We start from the raw sequence: 12,468 nt of genomic DNA, 5'->3' as shown, positions 1-12,468 counted from the left end.
GCCAGGAAGCCAATATACTGAAAAGCCTTCGCTGTAAACCCTAACAAACGCCTTGGAAATGTCAAGTGAACAAGTTTCTCCAATCTTTCCATGGCATATGTCCAGAAGCAGGTGATGTATTCGAGGAGATCTGCTGGGAACTTGACTGGCAAAATGCATGCTGATGGTCACTGATGAGTTAACAGGTCTTCATTTGTGAAAGAAGTTGACTATTGACCCTCCCTAGACCGAGATAATAACGCTGAAGTGAGAGTAATAGGTGATACTTATTTCCTTTTTTTTTTTTTTTGGAATTATCTATATATGGACTTGTTTCCATGCTGTAAAGTGCTCATCTTTTGAGCACAATTGATGGGGTTCCATCAGTACCAGAATTTTTTATTTATTTATTAATTTTTTGTATCCAGTTGTTCTGATGTCTTTTGGCAGAAGGTTATAAGAAGCATGCGATGTATTGTTTCAGATAAGGAAGGAGGTGATATGTTTCGATCATCCGTGCAGGAGTTGGATGAAAAAAGAATGATACTAGAAGGTCAGCTTTGAAGATGGTGTTGAAATACTACCATTAAGGTGTGTATGTGTGTGTGTGTGAGAGAGAGGTGGAAGCACATTTGAACAGAAGTTGCACCCAACAGTTTTGTGCTAGGGACTAGAAGGCACTACTGAGGAAGATCCTTCAGCTCCTCGCGTCGTCGACGGGAATCGAACCTTGGACACTCCTTCCCCAGGCATATAGTTGCGAAGCTCATAGCTACTAGGCTATCCGCGCGGACAACATCGTCATAAAAAGTTGGTTGTAACTTAATTTTCCCAATTAAGTTACAACCCGTGTATAGGCTGACTGAAGCTCACTGGCTAGAGCCGTTGACTGCGTATGGCCTGTGTTTAAGCAACAGAGTGAGACGACGTGAAATGGCTATGCGCGCGCATGAAATCACAGTGCTACTGCGACGATATGGAAGCTCCCACAACCGAGCAAGCCAAGGTAGCTTTGACTAGACGAGCAAGCATCGGCCTTCGATACACAACGCAAAGCTCAATAAATGCATGCATTTATTAACAAATAAGTATTACTTCTTTCTCAATTAATGAACTTGCGCAGCAAGCATGGAGAATTTGCCCCTGTTCGATATACACTGTGAATGAATCTGGAGTTTTTGTCTGTCACTTACAATGAACTGTTTTATTTCTTGGACCGAGTTAGCACTTTTTAAGAAAAAAAAATTTTTTTTTTTTTTTGGAAAACCAAGGTTTGGTATAGGGTGAAAATTTTGAAAAATCTTTGAATTTTTAGCGAGTCTAATGAACATATTTGGATATGGATGCTGTCTAGCTTTTAAACGAGGGTAGCATGATGACGTTTCACAGTCTCAGGTAGTGATGTGTGATTACTTCTCGTGGTACGGATCAGGTTCATTGATCATAGTGCATAGAATCATGATTGTTAGGTCCTACATTAATGTTCTGGAGTTGTGCATGCACGTGTCTTATATTGTAACAGTTTTGGGTATCTTTGAATACAATGCGAACTAGCATATCGCTGAACCTACACCCGAAAGAACAACTGTGGATTGACGAGAATGCAGAATGAGCATAATAGAAGAAAGCATATTTCGAATGTACTTTAAAAGAAGAAGAAGTGGGGTACAAGTTTTTTTTTATTTTTTTATCAGATATTAGTGGAAAATCTTTCGCGACGCAAGCCAGTTATTACAGCGAATTCTGGGCCAACATGTTATTAATTCTTTCAGGCTATATCTACATATGACCTTTAATTTTGTCAATATATATATATAATTTCTAGTTAATATCTTATTAAGTTATTTTATCTTATGAGAGTATAAAATTATCTGTTATTCTTCAATTTAATACTGCTCTTTTTACTTACGTCTTTCATCTCTCCGTAAAATCGTGGTGTTTTGTATTTCATCAGAATGTGTGCAAGAAGTGCCGCTGAGAAGTACCATAATGAAAAGATTCCATCCAATGTTGTCCGTCATCGCTGTTACACACAAAAAAGTGCGTTAGAACGACTGAAACAGATAAATTATATAAATTAAAATGAATCGATTATTCAAGAAATAAATGGAAATACTATTTATTTTTTGTGGTTATATAACCACTGGTATAACCATAAGAAAGAACATACTAGTAACAGAGTTGTGAAGGTAAATTATGTTCTTATTTTCTTTCTTGGGGTTATATCAGTTGCTTTAATATCATTTTTGTTCTAGGTGTTTATCAGAACTTTCCAGATTCCCCCCCCCCACCCTCGTAGATTAACTCGCTATTGCATTTATCATGTTTGTTTATTTATTTATTATTAATGAACACTAAATGAAAAGATGAAACTAAATTTGCGTCTCTTTCTCGACACTTTTTTTAATAGTGAAATATGTGAACTTTAATTATTGAAAGGGAAAATTCCCAAATATTCATAAGCCATTTTCCATGGAATCGAGAGCATTATTCGTGGGTCTGTTATTAATAGGCTGTTATCTAGGGTATTATTCATATGGCTATTATCTATAGGGCATTATTAAGGGCTATTATCATGTAGAAATAACTTGCATTGTTATTTATTTTAAATGCTTTCAAATTATAAATTAAAAAACTTATGTTTTTGAATGGGCCTGTGTAGCTCAGTGAAAGTGGTGCTTGCGTCCTCTGCGCTTGGTTGCTCGAAGTTTGACTTAAGTTCAAGTCTAGTCTCCAACTAGTGGAAATTTTTCTAAGCCTTTCTTTGACCGGTTCCCGAGTTAGTCGATCTCTGGCATGGGCAAGCGGATTTTTCCTCCCGGAAACTCGGGTTTTTCATCCCGTAAACTCAAGAAAATCAACTGTAGTACGCACATTATTTCAGACAGTAACATATCCTGTTAGGGTTAGATACCAAGAGATGGCAGCACTTGTTTGCCAGCCTCTTCATCGGTTTGCTGCTATAATTAGTCATAGACATGGGCCAGCTATCTCTGATTGGCTACTGGTGGAGATTGAACTGCCCATTCAGTCTCCAAAAGCTAGATAGGGTATAAAGGCCTCGCCAACTCCTTATTGCTGCTTTATTTTATTTTTATTTTAATGTTTTTGAATTTTCAAGTTAGAGTAATGCTGGAAACTTATCATCACATAGGCATTCTCCATTTTCTAATGTCTTACTGTTTGTAAACTCAACTCATCCTTCTAAAGTCGTCTTAACCCCCTTATATTCTCCAGTTGAGAATAAACTTTTATTACATTTTATTTTATTCTAGGATTTTTTCTTAATTTGAGAAGTTTTGCCTATTCCCAACGGAACAGGCGAAACTCTTTTAGCACCCCCTAACTTCTTGAAAATTGGGAATTGTCAGGCTCCATGCTTAGCTGTTACCATTGCGGAGCTCATGGCTTGCGATGATTTTTGGAAAGAGAGGGACAAGAGTATGAAAGACAATTTCTTCCATTTCCTAATCCTGAATTCTAACACCTACTGTGGTCTAAAATAGGATGTGTTCTACGATCAGTTTTTTCTGAGCGGTGGGATTAAAAGCCTGAATTTCCAGTAACAAACGCCCTCTTTGTCTTGTGCCAAAAATCGATTTAAAAAAGACCTAGAGAAAAGTTCCTCTACCCTGCTACCCGAATCGACCTATAAGGGTTTCCTTCTTGCGGTTTCGCATTATGGAACCGTAAAAAAAAAAAAAATAAAACTTCTGAATAATATTAATATGAATATGAATACCTGAAACAGGTATTCATATTCATAGGCTACTATGATAACTTTATCGCCATTTTTCTGTCAATTGAAATCTGCCCTTATTTCATTCCATTTCAATTTTTTTGAGCCGCATTGTCAAATTCCTAAGAGCCATATTTCCTTATAGCTCTGTTCTTCATATTAAGACAATATGAAGAACAGTGCATTAGAGAGAATATTATTATTATTTTTTTAACTCGCCTCACCCATCTACACGTAATCCTTATAATCAAAGAATGCAGCTTATGTAACAAAACAATCAGTAAATTACATAACAATAATGAAGATACTGATTATTATGTGATAATATCATTAATATAATATTACTATGTAACATGAAAAAAATAATGTAAATGTGTAGCTCGGTGGAATGCTTGCGTCCTCTGCACTTGGTCGCTCGAAGTCAGAGTTAAGTGCAAGTCTAGTAGCCAACTGGAGGAACTTTTTCTAAGCCTTTCTTCGACCGATTCCCGAGTTAATCAATCTCTGGCACGGCAAGCGGGTTTTTACTCTCGGAAACTCGGTTTTTTTATCCCGTAAACTCAAGAAAATCGACCGTAGTACCCACGTCATTTCAGATAGTAACATATCTTGTTAGGGTTAGGTACCAAGAGATGGCAGCACTTGTTTGTCAGTCTCTTCATCGGTGGCTGCTATAATGAGTGATAGACATGGATCTCTGATTGGCTACCGGTGGAGATTGAACTGCCCACTCAGTCTCCAAAAGCTAGATAGGGTACAAAGGCCTCGCCTACTCTCTATAAGCGAATAAAAGGCATTAGCTGATTTTTTTATTATAAATTATTCTTATTATTAAAAAATATGTAAATAATGAGTTTACATTGTATGTTTTTGAGAAATAGGAAATATAATATTTTAATTACACATGTGTAAATCTGTTGTATAATCGCTCTTTCTCAAACTTTGAAAAAAAACGTAAAGTACATGTAATATTATATAACTTGTGCAACTCTGGACTATATAATTGTAAATTATTACTGTGATTGTTATTTTAAAAAATAGCAAAAAAAACTATGTTATCATCATTACGATAAAGAGCCAAGATGCTATTTTTGTTGTTGTTGTTGTTGTTGTTGTTGTTGTTGTTGTTGTTGTTGTTGCTGCCCTAGTGTTATACTACCCAGGTGTTGACTTACGCTAGGGCTCGCCGATAGTTCTTCGGCATGAAACTTTTAGATTTCGATCTCTGATGTTGTCATTATTATTATTGAAATCTCATTATATGTAGCACTCAGTGCTGAACCTTGTAAAATAATATACTGAATGTTACTCAAGATGATCATTGTACATATATAAATATTTGAGAGATCAATAAAAAATAATAATAATAATTACTGACACCTCCAGGGTGTCCAAAGACTCATCGAGGGATGGCACCACTTTCTCCATAACTCTCTGTCTCCACCGTTCAATCCAGAAGAGAATCTGACAATATTCTGTGTGATGCTTGCCAGCCATGTGCAGTCTGAGGCTCAATGTGTACGGTAACCTGTGCTCACATCAGCGAAAATCACAAGGCCACAAACAATTCATTTGCTTAAATCCGCGTAGCTACAAAAATCCATAATCGTTCACACGAGTGCAAGTGACTGTAGCGTCTGGACTAGGGGTGGGCAAGCTTTTTTTCGATACAAACTTTTCTCACGTGCCAACCGAAATTTTGGGGAACATATTATTATTTCGTGTCTTTTAAGTATTGAGATAACCTTTTCAAATAATCAAAAATGAGTATTGTAAGTCTTGTAAGATTGAATGAATGTAAAAATTAGTGAAGGAATATTTACTTAAAAGTCCTTCTAAACTTTTGATAGCGTGGATATTTATTTATTTGCCTTTAAATGTAATTCTAGCTGTCATATACAGCCACACAATTTAATATCAGCAAAAGAGTAAACAATAATTCTGATTTTTTTTATATAAATAACAATCAGACAAGTTTTTTCAAGTTTTCCCAATAAATTACAGTGCACAATCTCATAATCGTTTTACTTGACTAATGAACAATAAAGGGAAATAAAATTAAAGATATCCAGTTTTATAGTGTCTGGAAACGTAGAAACTTAATGAATTTTGCAGTGTCTTTTAATTCTCTGAACTTGACCAATCATAGAGAGAACATAACAGCTGACACAACGTTTAAAAACATAACTTTTAAAAATTGCTTGTGAAGAGATTAGCGGTCTGTTTGGCCATTATTTTGGAGTTCATTGATGTATTTCTTTAGGTTTGGAAAATAACCAAATCTCTCATCTACATCCCTCTTACAAACTCCTAATTTTATTTCAAATGCCTTCATGTCATCAAACATAACATCAAGCGTCTTACCAGAACCCTGTAGTTTGAGGTTCAAGTCATTTACATGTTCGCAAAAATCTTCAAAAAACATCAGTTTACAAACCCACACGATATTATGCATTTCTTTATAAGACATTTGCTGATTAGTCAAAAAGAGATTTATCTCATCCGGGCATTCAACATTTCAGTGTTACAGAACAAGACCTCGACTAAGCCAATGATTAATCCTTTGTACACCGAATCCACCTCATTCTATAGATTCTGAATTATTATCTTTTATTCAAAGCACGTGCAGAAATATAATTAACAACCTTGGTTACTGTTTGCATCATTTCTTTAAGTACCTTTAGGTTAAGATGTTGAATATATATTCTCATCTCATCTTCCCTCTTTTACCTTGCGGGTTCGAGGGTTAGTTTATCCCAACCCCACCTCTAAGTTGTGAGCGGGTACACTATAAAATTTATAGTGTACCCGCTCACAACTTAGAGGTGGGGTTGGGGCATTTGTCTCTGATATCTCCCGTATCACCGATTCCTATAATAATTAACAGTGATCAGGCCTAGTGTGATTGGGCCTTCAAGTGACTGTGTGTGTCCTCTGACCCAGCCATAGGTCTGAAGGGGCTAAAGCTCTTCCCTTAAATCCATGCAAATGAAATTTCTTGAAAGCGATACGCATTCTGCTCCTCTTCAGGTGAAATTTTGAATGAGAGTGTAAGAAGCAATTACACAGAACTATTTATATCCTTGTGCCACTAGACGTACTTTGTTGTTGTTGTTGTTTTGTTTTTATTATCAGGTATTGGTTTGCATGACAGTTCATACTCGTGTCCTAAAAACTTTGGTATTATAGCTTGTTATTCAAGAAGCGCAAATTTATATATATTTTATTATATAAATTTTCCTCCCAAGCTATCCCGAGAACACTAACTTGAATTTCATATTTTAGGCGTAATCAAAACACTTTAATTTCTAAGCGTAGGTGAAACTGTAAATCGTTGGGGGGGGGGGGGGGATATTAAATTAAACAGCACATCGGAAATGATACTGACTTGTATTGGGTAAAATAACTAGGCAAAAAAGAGGTATCTATGAAAAAGATTGCGTAAAATAACAAAAAACAAAACTTAGTAATAGAAACAGTTCATAAACATGAAATAAACAAGCGAAATCAAGATATTAAGGAGCAGAATATTTGTAGTTCTTTCGATATAATTCTTTATTTAGCAGTACTGAAGATAGTGAAATGTACTTAAGTACGTGTAGGTTAACAAGAGTATCAGTCCAGTTAATTTTTTGATGAGTTAATGACTGTTTCTGCTCGATTTTTTTTTTTTTTTAATCTCGTCTTCGGGATTTTACTCGCATTAAGAGTTATTATAGCATCACAACCAAATATTTGCTTATTCGTGAGGCATATTCACTAAAAAAGCTGGGTCGAAGATAGATTCTTCGGAAACTTATTCGGAGAATTAGGGGACTTTAGAAATCCCCCTTCCCCAGTATCGAAAGTAGATATGTCATTGAAACAAAAACAAATACTTTCCATCAAGTTTATTCTACAGTTTTAAACAAATATTTGTCAACATGATTACCTCAGAATATCACTTCTACTAATGTTCGGAATTTTTCTAAGTCTCTCACAATATAACTGGATGACTTAGCGGAATTACATTTTTATCGCTTTCTTGACTTCATTGTAAGAAAGTTATGCCCCCCCCCCCTCATGGTGGGTGGGGGGCTTATAACGATGAATTTCTGCGCTCGTTCATATATATTTCGTTCATAACCAACTTCTTCAGGTATCACAGGCAAAGAATTATATAAAATAACAGAGACATAATAAAATTATATCAACAGATCTAGTATAAAACACAACAGTACATTTAAAAACAGGAATGCGTGCTGGAGGAGTTCCGATTGAAGTGGACTACGTGCGTGAGCTATCACGAGTGCGCCAATACTGGACAGTGGCAATGTGTGCGTTAGAAAGATTGTAGCTAAGGCTGTTGTTAATATGAGATGAATCGAGCGATATTTCTCTAGATTCGATAATCTTTCTTTCGAGTTCATCATAACACACGTGGATATTATAAGTTTGCGGTCAGTCTACGAGGTGTTGGAGGCCTTCATCCGAGTTGATAGAGAAGAGAACGTGGCTAGTGAGAGCGCTGGCCCTGGTTCTGTTGTAGGAAGAACACCAAATGTCTCTTTGGTGTTCTTCCATACGTAAAAGGATGGATTTAGCTGTCTGGCCGTAATATGGTTTGCCACATTCACACAAAATCTTGTTGACTCTTTGATACTGAATGGGAAGATGTTTCACTTTAGGTCTACTTAGTATGGAGTGACATTTTGGAAATGTAGTGAAGCAAGTTCTAATGTTGAATTTCTTAAGAATTTTTGCCAGTTTTGGGGAGAGAGAGCTGATGTATGGCAATGTAAAAGCTCTTGGGGGAGAAGAATCTTCAATAGCAGTTAAGCGATGGTAAGAGAAAAATTTATCAATCTTTTTAAGAGAGAAACCATTGTTGACAAAAGTCCTTTTTAGTAAATGGAGTTCATTTTCAATTTCTGTTTCATCTGTTAGTAAAGATCTGGCTCGATGTGCCAGGGTTGTAATAATACCAAAGTTTTGCGGAGGGTAGTGCTGGGAAGAAGCATGAAGGTTCTGTGTGTGTGGGTTTTCTAAAAATTGAGATTTTGATATTTTCAACGCGTCTCGTACGTTTTAAGTCCAGAAAGGGGAGACAGTCGTTGGATTCCAGTTCGTAGGTAAAACTGATTTTCTTATGAAACTTGTTGAGGTGGTCTAGGAAAAATTTGAGGTTGTTGACACCGTGTTCCCAGATGAGGAATACATCGTCTATATAACGATACCATATTTTGGGTTTAAGAGTCGAGAAATTAATTGCTTTTTCTTCAAAATCCTTAAGAAATATATCAACAAGAATCAGAGAGAGCGGACTGCCCATAGCCAATCCTGAGTTCTGTTTGTAAATCTTGTTTTCGAATTTGAAGTATCCTGAATTTACACAGAGAGAAAGTAAGGAAAAGAATTTCTTGGATAGTTTATTCTGGAGAAGATGGTGGACTTCTTGAGTAGGTACATTCGTGAAGAGAGAAACTATATCGAAACTTGCCATTAAATCTGATTTGTTGAGTTCGATGTCTTTGATTTTGGACACAAAATCAGCTGAATTTTTTTATATGAGAAAAGGAAGTTCCAGATAGGGTTTTTTAAAAAGGATGCGAAGTATTTAGATAGGTTGTAAGTAGGGGAGTTTATGACTTCAACGGTTGGTCTGAGTGGAGAGTTTAATTTATGGATCTTTGGGAGTCCATATAATCTTGGGATTAGCAGATGAATCGACCTGTGGGAAAGATGGATGTTTCTTGGTAACTCTGCGGTGATTTTCAGTAAATTATTGGTCCTATTGCGCAGTTCTTTTGTAGGGTCACTATTTAGTTCAGAGTATGTGTCAGTGTTTAATAGTTCCAAAATTTTGTTATCGTAATCAGATTTGTTTAAGATGACAGTAGCATTCCCTTTGTCTGCAGGGAGAATAATGATGTCATTATTATTTCTTAAGTTTTTTATAGCTGATCTTTCAGAATAAGAAAGGTTGTCAGTCTTGCAGTGGCGGTCTTGCATGATTTATGGTGAATATAGCTTCCGTACGAAGAAGGTTTGCTTCTTGGTTTGGTAATAAGGATGCTGCTTTTTCTATCTTGGTTAAGAATAGTTGTTGAGGTATGGAAGTAGGAGTGATAACAAAACTGAGACCTTTAGCAAGTACACTTTCTTCTGTCGATGAAAGTGGATGGGAAGAATTATTTATTACAACTTTTTTTAAAAAGGTAGAATTATGATGGAATGTGGGACAATCCTACATACATTTTAGAGAATCAAATTTTCTGATGAGATTAATTTTATTTGTATTCTGGGCTTTAGAAGCTTTTAGAGCGCTAATTTCTTTTAAATTGTTCCAAGATGAAGTGTATAGAGAATTAGATAAACGGATTTCAAGAGAAGTCTTCTTAGAGAAATAAGTAGCTAGACTACGTTTGGTATCAAAAATGGTTGGGATAAAAGCTCCAATTTAGCTCTATGGTAAATTCTTTGAGCTCTAGCAGTTTTAATGGATTTCTTAAAATTAATAAAACGGGGGATGATAGAATGACACTTACATCTTTTAAGTAAGACTAGTCTGTTAATGAATAATCCAATGGTCCTGAGATTTTTCTGATATTCTTTGATGAGCAAATTTAATTCCTCGTCATCAGGAAAATCGATGTTATCGTTCATATTTACTCGGTAGATAATGTTATAAAAATAGTTTGAAGGACTATATATCGAGAATGAAAAAGAAAAGGTTTAATGTTAAGATACTCATAGTTTTGTTGAATAAATCAACTTCTTCAGGTATCACAGACAAAGAATTATATAAAATAACAGAGACATGATAAAATTACACGATAGTCCATTTTAAAATAGGAATGCGTGCTTGAGTTCCAATTGAAGTTGACTACGTGCGTGAGCTGCGTAATAAGTTGCGTGCGCTGAAGAAGTTGATTTATTCAACGAAACTAGTTGCATCTTAACATTAAAATTTTCTTTTTCATTCTCAGTATATAGGCATTCAACTAATTTTTTATAACTGTATATATATATATGAGTGCCACTCACGAAATATACACCCATAGAACATTGTTACGTAGCTGCGATAAGGATTAGGTAACTTGGGAATCTTTCTCTTGAGACTTCTTCTTTCACTGTGCGTTATTCCCGCTTCCTATGCAGGGTCCGCGTGTTACTTAGATGCGACTTCTTGTTAGTATCACTCCCAGCCGACCTGTCGCCTAGTCTGCTTCTGGGAGGGGGGGTAGATATTTTTGACTGTAGAAGCTTATGTTCACGGGGCCGGTTTGCAAGCTTGCGAGATGAAAAACATCAGATGAACTGGCGGAAAAAGCCCTACTGCCCAAGACCGGGTAACTTGGCTATGCCTGACGAAGATCCTCAAGTTCATCACGTCGTCGACGAGAATCGAACCTGGGACACTCCTTCCCCAGGCATATGGTCGAAGCGCAAAACCACTAGGCTAACCGCGCGGACTATCTTTCTCTTGAGACTAAACACGGTATATTTTTCAACACGCTTCAGGCGTCCACTGGGAGGTTAGTCTGATACTAGGCGATGAACCCATCTGTCATCCTAAAATATTCACAATCATCCGTGTCCACAATTGGATAAGAATCATGTTGGCTGGAGAGCACAGACGCTATCCACTTGGCCAATTAGGGCAGATATACTTACTCTATTTATTAAAGAACAAACGGTGAAATGCTCTCTAAAATAAATGATCAATATGAAGTGTTTTGCGACTTTATAGTAATATAAAAATGAAAACCTTAAAATTGAGTGATATAAAAACAACTTACTTAGTAATGTCAGCGTTACATCACTTTCTGTTGTCAAGAATTGATTTCGAACATCATAATTCTGTCATTTTACTTTTATATTCCTAATGAAGCGGAGACCTGAAAAATTCATGTAGTAGTGAACTGATAGATTGTCGCATTGGCCTACCTCGTGACGAATTGGTTTATGTTCTTTCAGTTGTAACATTCCCACCATGCATAAAGTTTTGCATTTCCAGTAGTCTGCCGGAATAAAGTTGTTATTTAATGTGGTTAGTAGAGCTTGATTGTGAACTTCATTGTGATAGGTGAAGCAACAAAAAAAGTTTCCGTTCTATACAAAACTGTGTTTTGTTGACCTTCTGGAAGACATCACCGCCTGCTATCCAGTTCAGCACATATTAATAACATTCAGATAATATACATATGTGTGTGTGTGTGCGCGTGCGCGTGCTTCAATAATAGAATAGCGTATTGAGAAAGACAAGCGTAGATACGAACGCTTTTACTTCAAGTTTCACAGTTCAGTTATCATAAAAACGACCTTATCAGACCCATATCATGTAATTTTTTGTTGTTGTACTTGTTGATGGGTCACTGTGACATTTGCTGAAGAGCAGAAGACATCATCATCACAAAACCTTACTCTTCAACAGACGTTAGTTAAACACTTCTTTTAGTCTGGTTATATTTCATAATAAAGCTAAAATAGTTACGAATAAAGAGATTTATTGTATTGTATTAATTTTGATATTACTAGATGTCGCAGAAGCATTTTATAATTTGTCTCAAGGCAAATTCACATTTAAATGTCAGGGAACAGGAATTGAATGATGGTGGATTGACATGATCAAATCTGGTAGTTATCAAAGAATTGTATATGGAAGAGATATATCAAAAGAAAGGGTTCGTTGATGTTAAAATGTAAATAAGTATTGCAGTTCCATAGAAATTGCGATAGCTGCAGTTTATAAAGGGAAACTCCAGAGT

General features: G+C 36.0%; 1 protein-coding gene across 1 annotated transcript in view; it reads right to left on the bottom strand.

The window, feature by feature from the left end:
- LOC150097866 (uncharacterized) overlaps nt 1-11,817 on the bottom strand; it is a 49,261-nt gene extending 37,444 nt beyond the window's left edge. The window contains exons 1-2 of the mRNA XM_090406472.1: nt 11,500-11,817; nt 1,889-2,033 (exon numbers count right to left, since the gene is read on the bottom strand). Coding sequence (XP_090262598.1) covers nt 1,889-2,000 — 112 coding nt within the window. The 5' untranslated portion in view covers nt 2,001-2,033; nt 11,500-11,817. The remainder of the gene's footprint in view (nt 1-1,888; nt 2,034-11,499) is intronic.
- Between the last annotated feature and the right edge of the window lie 651 nt (nt 11,818-12,468).

This window comes from Typopeltis vanoorti, chromosome 16, assembly GCF_054136105.1.
Source record: "Typopeltis vanoorti isolate ZY-2024b chromosome 16, IOZ_Tvanoo_1.0, whole genome shotgun sequence".
Lineage (NCBI taxonomy): Eukaryota > Metazoa > Arthropoda > Arachnida > Uropygi > Thelyphonidae > Typopeltis > Typopeltis vanoorti.
Note: the sequence above shows the minus strand (reverse complement) of the source record. Positions and strands in the feature narration are given on the sequence as shown.